The sequence below is a fragment of the Rousettus aegyptiacus genome, unplaced genomic scaffold (genome assembly GCF_014176215.1).
Source record: "Rousettus aegyptiacus isolate mRouAeg1 unplaced genomic scaffold, mRouAeg1.p scaffold_m13_p_12, whole genome shotgun sequence".
Classification (NCBI taxonomy): Eukaryota; Metazoa; Chordata; class Mammalia; order Chiroptera; family Pteropodidae; genus Rousettus; species Rousettus aegyptiacus.
Genome location: NW_023416287.1, coordinates 73,512,829 through 73,536,161, shown reverse-complemented (window position 1 = coordinate 73,536,161; position 23,333 = coordinate 73,512,829). Strand labels below are relative to the sequence as shown.

The window sequence follows — 23,333 nt, the reverse complement described above, 5'->3', positions numbered from 1 at the left end:
TTAATCTCAGACTCAAGAACTGGGAGAGAGCATACAGCCCTCCACATGAAAGGTACACCACACCATTGAACCTTTTGATACTTGAAGACTGTTTTCTCTGGAAGCCAGGAAAGAGTTTACCAATTCACCAGCACTTCTTATTTGCAGTGTTAATGAATGGCTTTCTGGGACAGTCTCCTCTTAGCCTTAGCTAGGTAAGCACTGGGCTAAAGCTTCAGGGACACTAGCGCTTATAAGCCCGATTGGCCTCTGAATTGTGTTTGGCTGCCCTAAGACCTTCCCCAGGTTATAGAATCTTTTGGGGAAGCAAGGTTTAAAGTTCTACCAGGGAAACATAAAAAGCACAGTGGATCTACTAATAAATCAGAAGACAATTAAGGTTAAAAAGTCAATGTTCAGGAAACATCAAGGATCTCAATTAAATCAACATATCAGGGTAATTCAAAGGCTAGTGCCTGGAAGGCATCATTTTATTCACAATCCAATTCATCTATCAAGCAGCATTTCCCCACTCGTGGGCCCTTGTACTACAGAATGATCTGGGACATTTGCCAGCTACAGCCCGTTTTTCTGGCTGGTGCTCATTCTTGATTGAACATTGGCCAGAGTTTATAACCAAACTAGATTAAGCTTATCTGCCACCCCACCCTTCTTTGCTCCTTGCTTTTCCTTTCTCTTTCCAAAGAATATCAGTTGTGCACACACACTTCCTCTATTTCTTTTTCTATATCTATCCAAAATAGACAAGAACACGTCCAAAAGATATTTCCTTGGGCTCTTTCTACCTGAGATCAGAAAGAACAAACAGTACACCTTCTTTTCCTTTCTTGCACGTCCTTGAGGGAACAATTTTAGAAATGATTCACTTGATGACTACCAGAAGCCTTTCAATGCCCTGGGGATTGGTCTCATAGTGAAGGTTAAGGAATTGTTTCAGGGTGAAGATAAGAGAAACCTCAGAGATTACCAGAGCTTCCAATGTATTGGTGATTTATTACAGATTAGAAACTCTTCTTCATTCTTTATACACATCAGCTTTTTAAATCCTGAAGTAAGTCCCAGAATAGACATTTCCCTCCCACTCTCTCATTTTACTGATAAGAACACCCGAGGCTCAGAGAAGTTAAGTTATATGCTATCATCTCATAGCTAGAAGTTAGAGATGACGTACAACTCTGTAAGGTGAGGTTGCAGGTATGCCTGATTCCAAAGTCTATACACACACACACACACACACACACGTGTGTGTGTGTGTGTGTGTGTGTGTGTGTATTAAATTTAAGGCCCATGGGCCTCAGAATGACAACAAAAGCAAAATAAATACATAAATACTTTTCGAGCACTTCCCTAGGCTCTGTTTTTAGCATCTTATATGAAGTCGCTCCTTCAATCCTCACAGTACATCTCCGATTTCACATATTACAGGTGTAACAGACAGGAGATGACAAACAGAGAAGTAAATGGCTCACCCAGATCACCCAGCTAGTGAGTGACAGAGCTGGGGTTCAAATGTAAACAACTTGATGCCAGTGCCTCTAACAACTAATCATAACTCCGATCAATAAGTTATTTTTCTACTGTCCTGAATGTAGACCTTAGTCCTGCAGATCTGTACCTGTCTCACCATTCTAAGGCAACAACACCGGAGGGCTCAGTCATATGTTTCTGAACATGTTCTAGTGCCCAGACTAGGTACAGGAGCCAGGTCAAGGCCAGATTACTTCCAAACAGCCTGGCTTTCTGGAGTTTACACCACATCGCTAACATTTTTTTCAATACGAGCTTTTTCTTTTGTGGTTTAATTATTTACTCACTCAGGTTCATTTGCTTTGGAGCTTCTTGAATGTCAGAGCTTCGGATCTCAAATGTAAGCCAAGCTTTGGCCTTTGCAACAGCCCAAGGTTAATGCGGACTGCAAACAAGGGGCATCTGAACCCACTGCTGCTGTCGGTCTGCTTTTCCTGCACCTGCTTCCTGCTCTGGCGCATTTTCTGGGTCTTGTGTGAACAGGACCTTGACGCCCCATGGGGCTCTGGTGTATATGCATGTATGAGCACACACGCACACACACTCCTTCCCCAAAGCTTGTCTCACTGCCGACTGAATACGCACACCCAGCCTACTGAAGGGATTCTGGGAGTAATTCCTGAAGGCAGGGGAAAGTGGAAAGAGCCGGGTCTGGCATCAGGAGACCTGTGTCCTAGTCTTAGCTTGGCCCCTACCACCTGATCTCAGCTAGGACATAACCCTCAGAGCCTTGATGCTGCCACTTTTAATTTTAGAGGATTAAACTAGATTAGTATTTCCCAAACCATCTTCCATAGAATGTTAGTATTCCTGTGGACTTGGAATAATAAGTGGTTCAGTCATGTAAGTTGGGAAAAAGTGACTTTTTCTCTAGGGATGGAAATGCTTTGTTGTAGATAATCGTATTTTTTCATTTTGATGGTTAATAAACTTATTCAATAATCAAACACTGTCGTCACAGATCACCTATGGACAATGCAGGAATTACTTTTCAGATATCAAGCGTTCTCAAGGATGGCATCTCCCACATTCAAACTTAGGAACTTAATAAATATCGAATATGTCTGTTAAGTGACTGGATTGCTAGCATGAGACAAACGGTAAATGGTATCTACAAGTGAATTTATTTTTGTGTAAGGCAATCGACAGACAGGAGTGCAGAAGTGAAGTCTAGAATCTGTCTCTTTGGTAAATGGCGAATGAATGGTCCCCACAGCTGAGGTGCTGACAGGGTCCGGCGTCTGACAGAACTGAAGATGTGTTTATTATATCGTAGCCCTGGCTTCTCAATGATGACTTTCTTTTTTAGTGCAGAAGGGCTCTTAAGGTCAGAGAAGTTCAACTCTCTGAATAAAAGATAGCTTCTTTCCTTGGGCCTGAAGATTTCCAACCCCATCTCTGTACTGCTTACTGATCTTAATATACCTTGAGGCATTGATAACAGAACCACACAGAAATTAATAAACAGGTATTGGAGAAAATCAGATTTTAAAAAGTACCTTTGTGAAGTATATGTGTTCACAGAAGGGCAAAAAGGTAGTTTTTTAAAGAGAGACACTCGTGGGCTAATTTAGTATTTCTGTTTAAGGTTATGTGTTTCATTGCTTTTCTCTATGAAGATATTTTATATTTGGAAAGTAAAATTTGTTAAAGGTCTGTATTATTTAGGTAAAACTGGTCTGCTCTTAACTCGTCTTGTTCTTAATTGTGACAGTTTGGGATAGTCTCATTTTATTTTAAAAAGATTAAGTACTACCCTTCTCTTCTATGTATTTGCCATTTGGTTGGTTTTTGTTTTACCTGGCTTTAGTCGACCTAATCACCTCATCTGGACTGTGCTCACGAGGCCACATCAGTCATCTGGAGAGGGCTACCAGATCGGAATCAGCAGAGAACCTCTAGGGGCCTTAGTGTAAAACCTCAAAGCCTTTTATGTAGTGAAAGGACCATGGTACACCAGGTGAACAGTCCTGGAAAATCATCCCTCCCCACACAGTTCTGGAGTCCTATAGTTCTTGACCACAGACAGTTTGAAAAGTCTGCTCCAAGGTGCAGCCCTGAGAATACCAGCAACCCCATCGTCTACCACCTGACAACTTAAAATATTTGAATGGGATTTCAAGTACAGGGTTAACAGTCAAAACCGCTCTGCCTTATGAATTAGCCCCTTCTCTTCGTCTGCCTCTCGCCATCTCTCACATCTCAACCCATGGGCAGCCATCCCCATCATCCTTCTTTCCCTAACAGAATGGGCTATGTCATAGATCCAGTAGTTATTCTCACTGCTGCCAATGATGCCAACTGTTCTTTCTACCTAAAACCAGCCCTTCACAGCTCCATTCAAATTCTGCCTTTTCTGGCCCTCCAGGGCGCACTGACTACTCTCTTCATTTGCTCCCACTAGACCTGAGCACACACCATTTTGACACCAAAGGCATCTTAATACCCTTCTCTCTCTCCATTTACATCTCTCCCTCTCTCCTCTTTCTTGGAATGGCAATCTACGGAGAGCAGGGACTGGGTCGTAAGGGTTATTGCATATTGGAGTTCTTGACACAAAGGTGGTAGATGCTTAAGACCTTTCTGTTTAGAAACAATCATACGCATTGAAACTATATGTGATTGAAACTGGAATCCCTGGATACAAAATATATAATAAAGGTTGGATCCCATAAGTATACAATATATATTTAATAATAATAATAATAATTGTAACCATCAATATTTATTCCATGTTTCCAATGAGTCAGACGTTATGTTACAATCTTATAAGCAAACATATCCTATGAGTTAAAAACTATTATCCTTATTTTGACTTGAGAAATCAGAGAGGGATATTGCTGAAATCGCTTGCCCAAAGCCTCCCAGCCTCTAACTCTATGGTCAGCCTCTATCTTTCCTTAGTTCCCTTCAATGATAGCTCACTGCTCTAAATCAGAAGGTGTCTGCCACTTTTTGGCCAGGTTCCTAAGTAAATCCTTGGGGACTGCTCCCTGAGGAAGTGAGATGTGTTCTCAGCTTAAGGGGTGGTAATGATCAAAGGAGAGAATGCAAATAAATGTGTTTTTTAAAATACAATTCACCATCCTAAAGTGTGCTAAATAACCAGATATGGAGAATTCAAATTTTTTGACTCAAAGGCAGCAGCAAATTCAGAGTATCTGCTTGCCTATTTGATTTGAGTGAACATTATTTGGGATTTCTCCAGGTACAACTACACCTGAGGCCACACTGATCTGCCTGGTGTAAGAAAGCCCAAAGGGAGTATTGTGAAGGCAGAACCAGGAGGCCAGCTACAAACAGAAGGGGAGGAAGTGCAAAGCTGCGGTGGGGTTACCTTCAAAGTAATTTCTCTTTTTCCAAACAATCAGGAGGATGTTTTGAGGGGTTGTGTAAAACTTCCTCTGGGCATAGAGCTGTTCAATCACAGCTTCACAAAGTAGGCACTTGGTGAAGGAGGGACAAATGGGATTTCACAAATAAAGGCAAACATAAGCCCAGCCAGCTAAGTGTACGCCTGCTTTCCTGGGGGACCGCCTCTCTAGCATGCAGCCAGCAGAAACGAGGCCAAAAGACCCAACCTAAAGCCCATACTTTATTTGAATTAAAAAAGCGTCTAAATGTTGAGATTTATAACTTCACAGGAAAGGTTTGAGAGGAGGGAAAATAGCCTAAAAGAACATTCTGTGTAGCATTATGATGCTGCCAACAGTTTGTGGGTTGGACAGGGCACTGCGTTCCTAAAGATTAGACATAACTGAGGGTTTCTTCTTCTTTTTTAATAGCAAGGAATACAAATCCTCCTCTCATGTCAGAGTCTCAATTCTTCAGGCTTTTGGTACAATTTTCCCCATTCAGGAGTAACATTTAACTAAAGGGAAATCAGAAAAACTGTAGCTTTTCTTTTTCTTGAAACCAAGGAATTTAAAGATATCAAATTTAGCTTTCTAATTTAATTTCTGAACTTTCTATTTTTTTTTTTAATGAGAAAAAGAATTTTAGTGGATATAAAGAGAAAGCACATGTTTTTGTGATTACTAGAATTTTGGTGGTTGGTATTTTATGAAAATGCCACAGAGCTGTACTATGAGGAACAGCGAGCTTACAGAGTGAATCCCCCCACTCCTGACCCCCACCAAAGAAAATGTCAGCAAGAAATCTAAGCGAGCGAGTTATTTTCCTTTTTACATAGAATAAAACACAGATTCTGAACTGTGAAAAGAAATCAAGAGTGAGAAATGTTTTGATTTAATACACGTTCTGAGCCACCTCCTCCTAGCCTGCAAGCCCGGATTATAAACTGAGGTTTTGGTGGCTGGTTAGCTCACTGGGGCACTCTCAAAGAGCAAGTCATTACGATTCAATCACTCAGGCAGGGATTAGAGGAAAAGCCACCACTGCCTACTCATGAAGAAAGGGTTTGTTAAGCCATCTGGACTTAAAACAGCACTGCAAGATGCTCCGGAACTACTTAAACGATCAACATAAGTAATATCACACCATACTAATCTGCAGAAGGGCACAGTGACCATCATGCCATTTCTTTGATCCTAATAGTCCCCTCTTGCTGGGAACACCCAATGGGAACCTACCGCTTGACAGTAAAAGCTCTCTGATAGGGACACCTCTTACCTAGGTTGACCTCCTTCCTGGTCTTCCACATGGACTTGTCATTCAAGTCAAGAAGGCCATGCCCCACAATTCATCTTTTTTTCTCCCAAAACTTATCACATTTTATTATTATTTAATTATTTTATTTTTTATCCTCGTTTGCATCAACTGGTAGACTGTAAACATTCCACGAAAGCAAAAGCTCTGCCTTATTCATTCTTGTCTTCTCACTGAATAAATACTGTATTTTCTCAAAGAACACTACATATATATGTTGATATCTGTTCTCAAGCTGTTCCCATCCACACCCCATTTATGTAAATATAACCATTTCAAAGCCCAGGTATGATAACACCTCTTTCATGAAGCATTCTCTATGCCACTTCGGTCCAAAAATGAACTGCCTTGTCCCTCTTGAGTACTTTACCTTCCAGTTTAGCAATTTGTGGTTCAATAAATGACTTTTTTTTTTTTTTTTTTTTTTTTTACTGCATTTTCAAAATTCTCCATGGGGTATACATTTACCTACCAGAACACAAGGAGAAACCTACAAAGAACATAGGTAGTTGGTCACGAAGAGAATGTTAGCATCTTCCCCTCTGAAGGGTGCTCTGGGAGAAAGACCACGTGCAATGGTCAGCAGAGATGGAAACATGTGGTATCTGTGTTCGGGAAACAGTAAGGAGTCCCAGAGAGAGGAGTGTCCAGGAGTCAGAGAGATGAGGAACAAGAGAAAGTCAGGGAGAGTGGACCCCTCTGCTGGATCACATGGAAAGCATGAGAGGAAACAGGCAGCCTCTAGAAGCCAAGACCAGCCCCTGGCTAATAGCCAGCAGCACCTGAGTCCTAAAAGCCCAAGGAACTGAATGGGTCGGCAACATGAAAGAGCTTGGAAGCTAATCTTTCTCTAGAAGCTTCGGTAAGGAATGTAACCCTACCCAGACCTTGATTTCGGCCTCCTGAGACCCTAAGCAGAGGAGACCCCTGGACCTCTAACTTCCTGTGAGATAATAAATTTGTGTTGTTTCAAGCTGCTAAATTTGTGATAAATTGTTACAGCAGCAATAGAAAGTAAATATAAATTTTGTTATTTCTCTTATCACTTCATTTTTATGACTGGGGTCAGTAGATAAGCTGGTCTATAATAGGTGCTACTGAACGGCATTAGCAAACTTGCACCGTGACAAACGAAATGCCAGGGGACTGAAATTGCCGCCCTTTTCAGGAGAACGTCCAAGTCCTACAGATGATGCCTACACAGTGAACTTTCGGTTATCTTGGGGGACAGTGAGCATATCTGGTTACTTATCCATCATAACTGCACAGTCCTGACACCTCGTCTTTGTCATTGAATATAACCATGGTCCAGCTGACGCCTGCCCTTCCATGTGTATGTGTGTTTGTTCAGAGAAGGACTTCACCCTGGTAAGAGCATAACTGGGAAGGAAAGCTGGCTGCCTAAAGGAAATTTCTGGCAATCTGCTGTTTTGTATTGTCCATGCTTGATCCAAAATGGAAGGAAAGGGAATGAACGTTCTTAACAACTGGGTGGTGAGGAGTGTGCTGATACTCTTGTGTACATTTTACTTTTATTTGGCTCTTGTAAAACTCTGCTAGGTAAGTATTACTAGCTTCCTTTTTCAGATGAGGAAAAGGAAGATCAAAGAAGCTAAGTTGCCCAAAGTCACACAACTAGTAATTGGGGGAAGTAGCATTCAAATCTACATCTGAGAGACTTTAATTTCCGAGGGTTTTCTTTTTTGTTTTTGTTTTTTGTTTGTTTGTTTTCTTTCCTTTTAGGCTGCTTTAGAAGTCGCCGAATTAATTTTTAAGCCAGGGCTTCTCAAAGCATGTGCCAGGAACCCTGGTGGTCTGTGATGCTCACTCAGGCTGATCAATCAGTCCCTCAGTAAGAGCTGTGTTCAGCACCATCTTAACATTGTATAAGCTCCAAAAAGAGGATGGCATGATATTGGCTCAAATCTTATCTGAGTGAGTCAAGAATCCTCACCTGAAATAGAGATAAATACTACAAGGCCACATACAAGCAAGCGCTGAAATGAAAGTGAACCCATTAGTTATATCGGAGAAGCAGGAGATGCTAGAATGGTTAAGGAAGTAAGAAGGGAAGATTTGGGAGCCAGATGGGAAAGAAGAGGTATGTGAAGGAGGTTTTGTGGTGACTGGAGGGTCAAATGCTGGGCTAATTATGGCATTTTCTATAGGAATAAGAGAAGATTTAGCAGAACTCATAGCAAGGAAAGAAGCTGAAAATGATTAGAAAACGAGGTGAGACTGTGAGGGTAGATAATGGAGAGTCTTTTAAGCCAAATAAAGAACTTTGGACTCGATGCAATAGGAACTGGTATTTCTACATGTGGCATTAATTATTCATTTACTTGTGGCTGCCTTCCTAGGTGTTCCATGAAAAACTACTCCATTCTTCTTTTCTCATTTCAATAATTAATTGTTTAGTTAGAGCCATAAGGAGATGGAACAAAGTTTTGCTCTGAGTTGATTATTGCCAAAAGGATCAACAAAATGAAAAATGAAAGAGAAAAGTATTGCTCTGGACCAAGAAGGTCAGCCCACATGAATGAAGCGTTTCTGGGGTCTGAGTGACTTCTAAATGCAGGTGGAGTGACATGTTGTATTGGGGGACTCACTTGAGAGATCAGTACTCAAAATCCTTGCCTGTTACTGGGGGAAGATCCCCATTAAGTGAGATTCTCCCCTCTGAGACAGACCACTGGGATAGATTTTCCTGTATCATAAGTAATATCAGTTGAAACTGGAAAACTAATGGAGGAAAAGTCAATGAGAAAAATCTATTTCAGCTACTTATTTAATAACATTTTATTTGTGGTGTCCCATGAAGACTTCAGAAATTTCCCAGAAGATCCTATCTTCTCCTTTGCCTGATGCCCTGCACAAATGCCCAGCTCAGAGCATATGTAGACGTGGACTTCCTGGTTGAGGAGGAGTGGGGGAAAAAAAACCCAAAACAAATAGGAGAGCTGCTTTTTGAAAGGGAAACTATTGGCTTTATAACTTCATCTTAGAAATATCCACAGGTATACCAGGAAGGAAAATAAGCAAGTACAAGGTAGTCCTTTGTGTCATAAACCTAAAATTAATGGCTGTCTCCTTCTCTTTAAATGCTCTTGGTATGAGTGGCAGCAGTGATGACCAATTAGGGCAGACATAACTTGACTTATTCTGGGTGAGTGTGCTTGAGAAGTGGGGGTGATATTTGTAATAGAGACTGGCTGCTTGCATTTTCCATTGCATGGTGGAGTTGTGGATCTTAAGCTTTGGAAAACTTATTGCCCCTTCCCATGTCAGATTCTGATCTGAAAAGAAACACTCAATACTCAGTGACTCTTGGGAAAATTTTCTGGCAATCATCTTCAGCCATGACTAATTTGTCCCCTGCCTGGTAGCTGTCCTGGCACTTGAATTCTTGTGGCGATCTTAAATAGGACAGTCTGGAAATCTGGATGGTTTTCATCCCCAATTGCTGCTGCATTTATTTTAAAAATATATTCCTCTGTCTGGGCAATGATACAAAATGCAGAAGGAAGGATTATGGTGGTCAATTCTGAGAAGGCACTTGAGAGAAAATTGAAAAGACCAGGCAACCAAACTGGGGAGAAAGGAGAAAGAGGAGGGACAATGGGGAGGGGAGCACAGCTTGGCTTTGTCTAAGCTTCTCAGGGGAGGTGGTGGGGGGCGGGAGGCAGAAAGGAAAGGAAGGAAGGTGAGCAGTTACCACCAGCTGGGAACCTGTGCATCTTGTTATTATAATGGTTATTTAGTGGGGTTGTGAGGTGGTTTTATTTTTTCTTATACATGTTTTTCTAAATTTTCTTCACTAAAGTGTATTTGTTTAGATGTTAAAAGTAATATATATGTTTTCCCAAATAATAATTTGCTCTACGCTATGAACAGGGAATCCGTTATTTTTTGTTGTCGTTGGGGACTCAGAAAAATAACATCTGGCATGAAAGGGGTTTGTTATTTTGTAGGAGACACACTGACACAGACTTTGAGGACACTTCTAGTCCTCATATATAAGATGTCCCTTATATAACTATAGCTGAAACATTGCCCAGTATTACGTCATAAATACATTAGGCATTTGATACTTTAATTGTGTGATCAGAATACATAAATTAAGTAAAAATATATAACTAGCAGTACAGAGAAGCATATCCTGTAAAAGAAACCTCTTTGTCTTACTGGTCATACTTGGAACATAAAACATGAGAAACTGCCTCAGACCACAGTTTTTCAGCCCACAGCCCAGTTCCTGGGCTGTTCCTGGTGGACGTTTAAAAGAAGATGAAGTCTCCTCTGCAACATTTACCAAACTTTTGAGCTGGAGCCCCAAACCAACATTTTCTTTAATGACTGGTTCCACCTCATTTTTATTTTTAGCTGAAATCACTCTCAAGATGCAAGTTTATGTGCATTGACTAGTGGATGTGTAAAGTCTCTCAAATTGTGTAAAATTTTCTTTAAACAGTAATGAAGTTTTAAATGCTTTACTGTTTTAAGATTTAGTGAATTTGTTCCCCCCGCTTCATGTCTCCTTTGTGATTTTGAGGATATCCGTGCTCACTTGGGGGTCTCTGTCCTCTACGTGAGATGAAGGTTCCACACACAGAAGGGCCTCCCACCCTGGGCTTGGCTGACCCTGGCTTCAAAGAGCTCCCTTTATATAAAAAACTAAATTTAGTAAAGACCAAGTTGCCAATTAGCTAGTGCCTTATTCTGGGCTCCGCTATTCAACACACTGGCAAGGGTTCTTTAGGGATAATTCAGAAGCTGAGTCATCCTGTTGACCTTGTCAAAGACTTCGGAAATCTAGTAGGAAAAAAGGAGGTGCTGAGAAAAGTCAGGAAACCTTGGATCCAGCACTTTTCCTGTGCAAAACTGGTTCGGTGACTTTGGACAAAGACGCGAAACCCTCTGGGTTTTGATTTTCTTGCCTGTCAAGTGGGAGAGCAACACCTATCTGCAAACCTCAGTGGATTTTGAAGATCAAATAAAAGTCAGGAAATGTGCTTTGAAAAGCACAGGCCCCGCTCAGATGCAAAGGATGACTGGGATGTAGCCTCCGGGAAATCCTTTTATCTCTGTCCTCGGATGGATCGACCATCAGCCCATCAGCGAGGGGAGGCCCATCTCCTTACCAACCTCCCAGCCCCTTCCCTGGAGTGCAAAACCACGCAGAGGCGGCTCCCACTCTTAGCGCCGCCTCCTTTTAGTGCAGCTTGCTCTGAATCTTTACGTAATCGGGCAAATACCAATATTAACTTGCTTTTACGGCATGCAACTTATTACTCTGAAAGTTATTTAATGAGTTCTTTTTTCCCCCTGTAGAATGGGTTTTGTTTCCAGTCGTTAAGTGTGTAGACTCTCATGATTCTCTCTTATTACTTTGTGTCTGTGTATATATCCATTTCTTATCCTCTGATAATGGAAAAATGGCCTCCATCAGAGGACAGGTGTGTTTTCTGGTACCTCATCATTTCACCCAGCACCCAACACAGGGCTCAACACCCTTTAAGCCCAGCACCCTTGAGCAACGTCGGCATGTCCTCCTTGCCTCTGGGGTGCAGGGTCACATCCCTTGCAGGGCAGCTATGCCTCTCAAAAAGCCATCCCCACTCAACTGCTACCTCTAGTCTAGCCAGGTGCTTTCCTGTACCCCTACATATGCCCACTTGCACATCTTCACCCATCTCCTGCCACACTCACTGGCTACGCATCCAACTCTCCAAGGTTCAGTTTCAGAATTTTGTCTTTTGAACACTATTATCTTTTCTGATCCTGGATCCCTCTGGCTTCCATTGTTGGCCACTGAGTTAGCACGGATTAAACTTGGTCTGCATTTATTCTCTGGTTGTTTTATGTATGTTAACTTAGTCTCTCTTTTTTCAGTGTAGTATAAGAAACTTGAGGTCAGGAGCCTTTTTCTACTTTTTCTTTTCTTCTAGTCTCCCTGTCTTTGGCACTGTATTATATGTTACTGTCTCTAAAGAGCTCCCAATCATTCTTGAGAATGTAAATTCTATGAACCAGCATATACATTTTATTTCACAAAAATAGTAAAGACCTCTGGAAAACCAAAAATTGGGTTTTAGTTTATATACTTTGCACCTAGTAAACATTCAGTAAAAGCTCCATTTACCAGAACTTATAACCTGGACTGTTCCTCCAGACACTCACAGTAGCTCAGCCAGTGCCCATGGTACCAGAGAGAGGAGCTGTCAAAAGTTTTCATACAATCATTACCAGGATCAAAAACTAAGTGCCTCTGTGTCTGCTGGGCAGGAAAGGAGAAGCTGGCCTGGGATCTCTTACTGCTTTAAATACCCTTTTTGTACATGGCCTTCATGGGGAGGCAGAATTCTGGCATTTTTCTTGTGCTCCCAGGATTGGGGGAATCTTAGAGTTAGGACCTGCTGAGAATGAGTATGTCACTTGCTATCAAGGGCTGACTACAGAAATAAAATCTGCTTAGAAACTGGAACGCTATTAGAACCACAACAAAGTTTTGCTTTCTGCACCTGCAGCCCCCTTTCTCGTCATCCACTTACTCAATTCTTTGCCATCTGGATTTGGCACACAGCCTATCACACCCCAACGACACGAGGCACTGAATACAGAATCTTCAACTTTTCCGTTGCCTTTAGAACCACTCATACATTCATAGATATTCTCATCTTCCAGGAACTCTCTACAGCTTCTGGCCTTACTGGCCACCCCATTCTTCTTAAATTCATCCCTTTTTGACTCGTTGGTTCTTCTCTAACATTTGTCATTCCTTCTCTGCATTTTCCCTAATGCCTTCTTATTCTGCTTCTCTCTTTAAGGTGGGCCACGGGTTCCTTTGCTACATCTTTAGCTCTGAGCTCTGTACAGCATTGCCAACTGCTGCCTTAACAACCGATTTTCTCTCACACCAACCAGATTCTCTCTTTGATTTCTATAATGTTGTTCATGTATCACCACTTTTCCAGTTGCCAGGGGCGAATGTACTGGAATGATCTTTGACTTTAGGTAGAGGGGAAAAGATATGAATCAAAAAATGACTCCTTACTATATTTTTTGCTTGAGAACCTCAGTAGATAATGATGCCTTTATGATGCTTATAATCTAGGGTGCGCATGTTAGAGGCAGGGGGCGGGGCAGGATAGTGAGTACAATCCAAACAGAAATGGATAATTATAATATCATATGAAGAATGCAAAGATGGGGTAAGTTTTCCCAACTCAGACTATAGGAAAGAAGTGGTCAAGGGGAAATCGATAAAATATGATTTGGTCACCTCGTGACTTTTGCCAGTTTAAACAATGGCTTCCAACTGCCAACTTAATTAAGCACAAGCTTAAGTGAGGGAGAAAACCCTCTAAAAGTCATGAGCACGACATTCTTTTCCAACCTTAGCTGTCATGATACCGCAACTGCTGATGCTAATCTCGACAGAACTAGACTAAACACCGTGCTCCAAATGTTTCTTGGGTATTTCCACCTAGATACCTTTGTCTACATGGCTCCCTTTTATGTGTGTTTGCCCCCCTCCTCCTGGCACCAATCCCACCATCTTCACTCTCCAAAAGCTTCTTCCATCTTTCAAGACTCACCTTGAATTGTAACTGCTATAAAGAAGCAATTCCTGGTCCCACCTCTCCACTCCCACTGAAAACATGGTGGTGGTTCCCGCTTATTTGAACAGCCCCAGCACTTTCTCTATGACTTTCTGATGGGCCTTATAGTTTGCCTTACAATATCAGTTACATCTCTTTTCCTCTCATGAGTATAGACAAGCGCCTTCTGGACTGTAGCCTTTTGAGGGCAAAAGCATTCAGTTACTCATCCTTGAATTCCTCCCTCAGGACTGCACAGAACCATGCATGCACTTGTCATTACGCAAATACTTTAAAGATTTTCTCTCGTCTTTATCACTTCCCTTGAAGTTAGCCAATTTTCATTAAGTGCCATGTGGCACAAGCCTAGGCCACAATTCTAACAAGTACTCAGCCCCATCACTTGTTTATTTATGGAGTGAAGACGTGGTTTTCCAAAGCTACTATCCTTATCTCTGCCCAGGGCCAGGCCGGCCTGTGGACGCATGCTTTCCTGAATTTTCTAGCCAAGAAAAGCTCCCTGTTGTAGCCAAGCCAAGTCTGTTAAAATTGTGAGTTCTCTGCACCCACACCTGAATCTCCATAATTCGCCAAAGCCACAGAGGTATAAATAAAAACTTCCAACAGAACAGGGGAATGTTTGCCAATTGTGGGAAGATAAATGGCCTGGGGACTTCATGCTCCAAAGGCAGAATGGCTGGCTTTCTTATTTCAATGTAGCAAAAGAGATGCTGTGAGTCTAAGGTTTTTTTTTTTTTTTTTTTCATTGCCATAAAGTTATGGGTCACAACATTTAATTTGATTAATTCCTAGTTTCTAAAAGGAAACCTTAGGAGGCTCAATAAAATAAGTATGTGCAATTGTTAAGACAGAAAAGGAAAAAAAAATGACTTCCATCAGAGCCCGCAAAGACCGTTTCCAGCCCCAAACATGGGTCCCCAGAGATAGCCTGGAAACCAAATTATTGTCAAAGAGATGCTAACCTTTTACAATAGCTCACAGCAAAAGAAAACATATAGCTTAACATCTCTCCTATGACTCACCTTTCTGGTTTTTTTTTTTTTTCTTTTATTGTGTCTCTCCCTCTCCCAGATGCTAAGCTGCCCAGTCTTCCCAGTCTAAGCTCTTCTACCAATTATATATGCATCACTGAATGAGTCATTGACCTTCTTTAGCCTTAGTATGCTCATCAACAGAATAAGGTGTTTATACTACATTATTAAGATTCTTTTACTTCTGAGTCTGAACATAAATGCCAGCTCCCATACCATTTGGTCATATTAGTGCTCTAATCCATTCATTTATAAGATGATGACTGGTTTCAGTCTACACAAGGAGCAAGCTAATTTGTTGGTAGGCATCAGGTATGAGGAGTTACACTTTTTAGAAAGGTGAGGTTAAATGGTTAAGCCAAAGGTAAATGGGTGAGTCACACAGATTAATAGATGGTCCAGAGGAATATATTCTGAAACTTCATTGAATAGCTAATTAATTGGGCAACTTGGCCAATATTTGGGCATTTTTTTCATAACTGCTCAATCTGTGTGTGTGTGTGTGTGTGTGTGTGTGTGTTCAAATGCAAATTCCTTTGTATAAATTAGAGACTTTTATAATCCTAGATTATCCAGTCTAGTCGGAACGTTTACTGTCATAGTCTCACCTGAGAAAACTGAGACTCAAAAAGATGAGGTCTTTCAGGTGGTTGGTATAAGAGACAAGACTGGGGAAGGTACTCATAATCCCAATAAACTACAGAGCAGCCATTGGCTAATCAATCTTTTATTTCTTCCCACAGGATGACCCAGAATTCCATTTGGATTAAGGTTTAACAGTCTACACTACACCAGCTTTCCATTTTCCACTGTTTCTTTTTTCCTGGTCTTAACTTTCTCCTTCCACGAGTCCTCTTATTCCTTCTACTCCATTTTTAGAAAACTTTCCTCACACATTTTTTTTTTTGTATAGTTTTCATGGCATTTCATCCATGCGGTTAATTCCCTAATCTGGATGACTGCTTGGAAGAGATTTCTATATTATTTTTGGCTTGGGCATCCATTTCCTGCCAGTGAGTGAGTGACAGCAGAGACTGCCTCACGAAGTGCCCCATAGAGCTCAAAAGAGGAGCTGGCAAGAGGCTAGACAGAAGCTACATGAAGAGGTGGAGTTAGGCGCAAGGGAATCCAGCTACCTTCATGTCAGGATTCTGATATCCGAGAGGCGAGCTAAAGATTAATTCTCAGCATCCATTCATCATAAAGAAAGTACTTGACATTTGGAGACTCTGGATGGCTACCTTGACAAATAGTGGTGTTGGACTAAGAGGTAACACATGTAAATTTACTTTCCTCACTGCTTCTCCAACATCTGTTGGGAGCCTGGACAGCATTGGTCAAGATGTCTGAAGTTCCTGGCATGATGTGAGGTCAAAGTATGCAAAGATTGTTTCCAAGTGGTCTGAACAGGAAAAACATCACTCACACTAGAGACCTCATCCTCTGCCTTATGAGAACTTGGCTTTGAGAGCACATTCTGAATATATATTGTCAACCTTGGACAGGTTTGCTCTTCTGGGAATCTCCTGCATGCCAGCCTGTGCAAGATGGTGATGCCCGGTGGGAGAGAGACACAAATGAGGACTGATGAGGCTTCTTCCAACTCTGAGGGTGGATTTCACCTGCCCACTATTTCTCCGTTATTTGGCCTCAGGGAAGCATTTTTATAAATGGAGATTTAGCAGATGGTATGCATTTAGAAAATAGGTCAAAAGAGCTACTGCTTTCTAAAACCAAAAAAAAAAAAAACCCAAAAAACAAAACACCCCCCCCCAAACTAAAGAAAACAGAACAAAACAAAACAAATAGAAGGAATAGAATACAGAAAAGGAGTCTGTGTGACTTCTAAGCTCCAGGTGTGTTGTAAGAGGGCTCACAAAACAAGACATCCATCTGCTGGGGCAAGGAGATGGAGAATGAATGATTTCCCAAGTAGGAAAGAGAACATGGGGTGTGCACCTGCTGCTATTGCTAACTGGGATATCTACTTCCTCTCTCTATAAAGTTAATGACTTACATTTATACGGTACCTGTCATCAACTCTGATGTCAGGAAGTGCTCGAAGTCCTCTTTTGACTCAGCTCCTAGCTCTGGTCTTCAATAGGCCAAAGGATGCTGTCTATATTTATGCCATATCCATTTTAGAGAAGACTATCTCACATGAAATAGGACATCGAGATACTATAGAAATGAATCCAGAATGGAGAATAAAAAGGTGGAGCGAGAGAAGTGGCAGGAAGTGCAGATGCTCATTTCCAGTCATGACCCTCAGTATCATCCAGCTGAACAGATACCTTGACCTAGACAAAGTCTCTGAAAAATCCGAATGCCTCCGGTAACCTCAGCCTCATCCTACCTGCCTCACGTCTTTCAGTGGGACTTTGGCATTCTCTGCATTCTATTAGGCGAACACTCTTCAGGGAGTCTTGATAAACTCTGACATTAGGTTCCAAGTGCTACTAAAAACATTTTGTCCCTGATGTTTTGGGGACCCAGCAAGAGAGAGGGCATTTGGGATATAAGCAAGGGGAGGCCAAGGGCGGAAGGGAGAGGAATGATAGGGAATCTAGTCTGTTCCAGTAAGACATTCAACAAGGTGTGGAGGGGCAACGGGCATAACGCATATAAACACAGAAGCCACCAAAAATCACGATTCATTAAAATGTGGAGGAAAAATAAACTCATATAACACAGATATAGGCACAAAGCAGTGGCCAAAATAACTCAGTAAACCAGATTTCAGTAAGGACAGAGGTAGAAGCTCTGTCCATATAGATATTTCCAGGTTGCTATTTAGCAAAGGTCAAGGCGTAAGGAAGCCTTTCTCATTGGTTGGCTGCAAAACAAATATGAAGATGGGGAGGGGGAGGGAAGATCTTAAAGGAATTACCACCATGTGAATGCAAACACAAGGAAAGCTGTATGGCTAGAGTGCGGGCACACTCAGAGACACACACAGTGACTAGAGATGAATACTTTGATGGGACATTTCAACTAGCACCCAGCAATACAGTCAAATACAAAAAACATCCCAGTAAGACTGATGAGAAACTCAATGAGAAAACAATGGCTGGTTTTAGCTTCCAAGATCTTGCTTCTCAGGTCTGTTAAGTTAGGACTCTTGCTTGTAGGTTCTCAGCAATAACACGCCACCATCATTTTTTAACTGAACAATGTCAAGAAAATAATAATAAAAAAAGAGAATACCCTCTGTCCACATCTAGTTTTGGTCCTACGAATCAATTCCATCATACTAAAAGAGAAAGCCATAGTATTCCTCATGTGGAAGTTTAATCTAGCAACTCCTGCCCAGGTGGGCTTACTTTGGGCTTTGTACACACATACACAAGAAAAAATAAGCACCTTCAACAAAGTCTGATGATGAGAAACGAAAAGCCCAGTTGAGCACATCCGCTTTGGGCAGACACAATGTGTGGGCCATTTATCATCTTGAGCAAATGCAGGGGACGTGGCTGCTAATTGGTCTCTTCATTAACCCAAAAGAACATCTACCACTACAGCAACTCACAAGCTAGTGGCAATTTGGTGCAATCGTTAAGTGGCTTCTAACTCATAATCATATTTCTTCCTGAATTCTGCCAGCCTAGAAAATGTCTCTAATTCCTCATGAAGGTCTGCCCTCGCCTTCACTAATAATAGACTCCCTGGGAAGGGAAAGGACAAGTACAGGGTACACATCATAAACAGAGGTAAAACACTACACCCAGACTTTAAAAAGGAAAGATTAGTCCCTTAAAACCAGCCTTCGGCCAGGGGTTTTGTACAACCTGGGCAGGGGGAGCATGAGAAATCCTTTTTAGCTTTTGCAACTCCTAAAAAAGGAGTTTCTACTCTTTTCCTAGTAAGCTTCTGTTCTATTCTACGGGAGTCTTTCATCTTTGTGATGTGTGGACAGGGACAAAGGGATACTTATGAGGAAGTGTGAGTCTTCCATGGCAAAGAAAGTTCATATGGGTGGGCAAGTCAGCAAGGAAATTCTGCCAGCAACTGATACGGAATGAGCTCTTTCTAGTAGCCTCCAACACTTCAGTTTAGAGATTAGTGGGCAAATCCCATTCCCAGTGGACAAGCCAAGAAACACAGCAGTTAAGGTCCCCTTGGGGGTAAGAGGCTCGCAATGCTTTTGGCCAGGCTCCCTCTCTTTCATGCAGGGAAATGACAGTGAGGTCTTCACGGTGGGGGTCTACCCAGGGTAGCTCATCAAATGTCCATAAACAAAGAGAGGACCATCTAGCCTGGGGCCGTGGTTCCCTTATCAGGTAGACTTCAGGATTTCAATGACTAGGCTACAGGATTCTCAACCTAGAATGTGTGACTGCTAGAGAAAGGAGGTCAGATAAACTAGATATTCATTCATGTCTAGCTTTTACATTGTTGGGATCTTGCTGGTATTCCTAGTGAGTTTTATAAGCTTTACCCAACCAGCAAACTACACCTTCACATCAGATGAAGACCTAAGAATGGCATCCTTAATAAAAAGCCTAAAGGCAGTGGGAATGGTTGCAGTCTAGGTAGCTACCGGGGCTGCCTCTGGGCCCACAGTTCACAGGTAATGGCTCCGAGAGAGGAAAGACGTTAAATACCAAGTAAACAAAGTGTAAAATGAGCAGCGGACCCAATGTGCAAGGGCGTTCACGTGGCTCCTACCTCTTTGCAAACCAGTGAACACAGTGTGCCAAAGACGGCAGACCTCAAAAGTGCAAAGCCCAGCAATTAAGTAGCAAATTGGTCCAACTTCGAGGAAAAATGTGGCCTTACCCGGAGATATGGAGGAGTCGTAAGAACTTCTTTCCTTGCGGTTCATCTTGAAGGCTTGGATGTCCTTTTCCCTGTACGTCCCAAAGCCTTCGTAGCTCCTCCGTTTACTCCCACTCACATCGCTGTCCCACTTGTCGTTCGAAGGGTTCATTTCACCGAACACGTCCAGGCTCTCCGGTCTTGTGCTACCACCGTCACTGCCGCCGCCAGAGTACCGTTTTGTGCATGAGTCCACAGGCTCACCGCTCAAGTCCCCTTTGTCCTTGGCCTGCGTCCAATGCTGGGCATCGGAAAGTGACAGCGTAGACAGGGTATCCACCTCAAAGTTGTTCTTGGAAGCCTTGTGGCCGGCTTCACTGTGCTGGTGCTTCTGCCTCTCCTTATGCTTGTTCTTCTCACTCAACGGTGGCAGCTCTTTGTCCCCACTGCTCAGCCGCTCGCTCAGGATGTGGCTGGGGAAGCCTGTGGCTTTGCCTGCAAAGAGACCACTCAGGTTGTCGTGGGTCCCCAGGATCCGGTCTTCCTTGTGCTTATGCTTGTGTTTGTGTTTCCTCTTGTGGAGCCGACCGCCCGACAGACTGGCACCGCCCACCTTGGGAGGATTCAGGGATGGCTGCATGTCACCGAGGCCCATGCCGACGGGTCCCTGCAGGTGTACTCCATGCTTTGCTTTATGCTTAGCTGTACCAGACATCTTCATGTGGGAGCTTGTGTGGAACTGAGGTGGTGGCACTGTTGGCCTCATGAATGGGGAAGCTGCTCCGAGCGTGTGCGACAGGTACAAAGGAGCTGGGTACTGACTGTAATAACCAAGGTTCATCATAGGCATTGATGTGTAAGGCATTCCATAGGGTGCATAGTAACTTCCACTGGGAATAGGGTAGCTGAACCCTTGTAAAAAAGGCACCTTCGTCATGGTGTCATTGGTTTTTGCAGGCCTACCACGCTTCTTCTTTGACTTCAAGTCTGAAGTCCTACGAAGATAGAGCAACGGGTCATACTGGATATATGGCACCGGGTAATAGTGATCAAAATTAATCCGAAAAATGCTGGGATACGGATTCTCGTGGTAAAAGGTATAACTCCGGTGGGAGATCCTGAACACCTGGAACTTGGTGATGAGCTCTTCTAGGTCTGCCAGAAACTGGAGATCATCACGGTTTTGCAGGCTTTTCCGTTTCCTCTTGTGCTTTGGCTTCTTGAGGCTTTCGTGGGCCAGAAAGTTGTCCACAATGAGATGCTTCTGCCGGTGACCATGCCGGTTCTTTGTGCTGGTGTCAGACGGAATGGCCTCCGGGTTGTCCAGGGAGCAGAAATCGAAAGAGTACCTCCGCCGGGATTCTGAACTCTTTTCTGCTTGGTCAGACGTGCTGTTGTTGTCTGTCCCGATGCCACTGTCGCTTGGGATCGTCTCCTCGCTGTGTGACTCGCTCACAGGGGACAGCGTTATTTCCTTGAGTGACCCAATCTCGCAAAGGTGTGAAGGTGAGTTGGCCATCAGCCTGGGTGGAGAGAGCTTCCAGGTACCACTATGTATGCCCTTTTGGGTTTTGGTTGGAAGAGCACTGATGGGCTGGAGATTTGGCATAGTTTTCAACTCTGAAAAACTGGTTTCAGTGCTGGCGGGGCTCAGGTTGCCATTGGACCCACCTAACTGTGTAGAAAGTGGGTGCATAGCTGCTGGTGAAGACGCCACAAGTGACTGAAAGTTGGAAGGCACGGCTGGAACATCCGGCTGGCTAGAAACAGGCCTTGGGTGCTTGATGGCTGTTTTGGGTTCTTCAGATGGGGGCGGCAGTTCTGCTCTTGGCTTCCTGCCCCTCTTCTTGCCAATGTAGATGGTTCCCCTCTTGCTGACATTAATCTGCTTGCCCAGTTTGCTCTCAATTGCTGCTGCCCCAGGGCTGGTCTCTGGGGGAGCTTTAGCCTTCAGAGCAACGCTGCTGGAGCAGGACAAGATCTGGTTCAAGATATTTTTCCTCTTGAGTGTTTTCATCTTATTGATGGTTTTGATGGTCTTCTTATCCAACACCCCAAGCTTTCCAACTTTTTTGTGAAATTTCATCTCGCTCATGGGTTTGTCCTCTCCTGGCACTAGCTGGGCCAACTTAGCTAAGCTGCGTCGTCTCTTTCTCTTCTTGGTGCCAGGGAACTCCCGGCTGATGGGACTGACGGGACTGGTGGAAGTCCCCTCGTGAATCGTCTCGACTGTGAGCAAAGGCTGCTTCTTTGGTCGTCCCCGCTTCTTTTTGACTGGTGTGATTACAGTAAGACTGTCTGTGTTGGTGTACAGAGGGCTGGATGGGGTGATGGGATAAGCAGATGGTGGCTCCACCATCAGTTTATCGGTGGAGGCCATGACTGCTTCCCGAAGCATACTGGTGGGTTTGGGTTTGCTGCACGTCCACCTCCGCTTTGCAGCAAATTTTGGATGCTGGATTTCTGGCAGCTTTCTTGATGGAGAGTGATCTGTGCATGTTGGAGGTGTCATGACCATGGGTGGCTTCCGCTGCTTCGACACACCTCCTGGGACAATTTTCTCGGTATTTCCACCAGTTTCAAGGCCAATCGAGGGGGACTCATTCTCTATCATTTTACTCAACTTAGGGACACGGGGATCTTTCTTATTTCCCTCAGGGTTGGAAAGTAGCCTATTAACTACTTCACTGCTCATAGTGATTCCAGAAGCCAGGGCTTTCTCTGGAATGATCTTTTCCACCACTGCTTTGATAGACTGTCTCTTTTTCTTCTTATGGCTGCTTGGATCTAGACAGGGTGCCTTGATCGGGATAGTAATCCGGACATGACTTGGGTCATTTTCAGGATTACTGACGGAACTCACATTCTGTCTGGCTGGTGACGCCTCTTGGGCATGATCTACAGAGTAGCCTTCCCTTTTCCCATCTGTATTGTCGAATGCTTTCTGGGCATTCTTGACCCAGTCCAGGTCTGGGTTTGGTATGGTTTGACTTATCACATCTTTTTTACTAGACTTTTTCTTGCTGCTTATAGGAGGTGGTTCTGGGGTCTCCTTTGTACCTCCTCCATCTTGATCGACCAAGGGCTGAAGCCCATTGCACTCGGCAGAGCTGCTGGGTGGGGCTGGTGAGCTGTGGTTGCTTGGGGAAGGAACCACACCTCCCAAGAGCATATCTTTGCTACTGTTGGATAGTTGACTCCATGTGCTCCCTGCACTGCCTTTCTTACCCTGGGCCTTTGAAAAGGAAGCCATGGGCTCAAGAGCTGGGATCTTGCTGGTGCTTGTAGTTTCTCTGCCAGATTCTGGACTGATGAAGCAATTCTGAGTGGCGGGTCCACTGTCAGAGTTGGCGGACCAGTCCATGTGGTTCTGGCTGCTGCTTTTTTGCTGGTGCTTTGGTTTTAAGGTGTCACCGGTGAAGTCCTGTGGGAGGCCTGGGTCATAATGGAGAGCTGAGTGTTTCTGTGGCCGCTCGTAAGCCTAAGGGTGGGCGGAGTAGAGAAAGAGAGAGAGAAAAACAAAAATGAGCATATTGTAACTGCTTAAAACTTAATGTCCAAAGGCGTAATGATTTGAAGGGTGGAAACAGGCACCTTTAATTCCAGAATGCTATACAGAGGGTTTCCCAATTGTAGTAGTAAAAATAGGGTGCACCGATTCTGAACATTAATACGGGTACTTTAATCACTGTCTTCCCCCTCTTCCACATTACAGAAACTTTAACGA

The 23,333-nt window shown here is 43.3% G+C and overlaps 1 protein-coding gene across 5 annotated transcripts in view; it reads right to left on the bottom strand.

The window, feature by feature from the left end:
* The window catches only part of SETBP1 (SET binding protein 1), a 341,470-nt gene that overhangs the window by 72,418 nt on the left and 245,719 nt on the right, over positions 1 to 23,333 (bottom strand). For all 5 annotated transcript variants that reach the window (XR_004953710.1, XM_036229997.1, XM_036229999.1 and 2 more), the window contains exon 4: positions 19,628 to 23,087. Coding sequence is in view for 4 of the 5 variants with exons in the window: in XM_036229997.1 (XP_036085890.1) it covers positions 19,628 to 23,087 (3,460 nt within the window). In the remaining variant the exon portion in view is untranslated. The remainder of the gene's footprint in view (positions 1 to 19,627; positions 23,088 to 23,333) is intronic.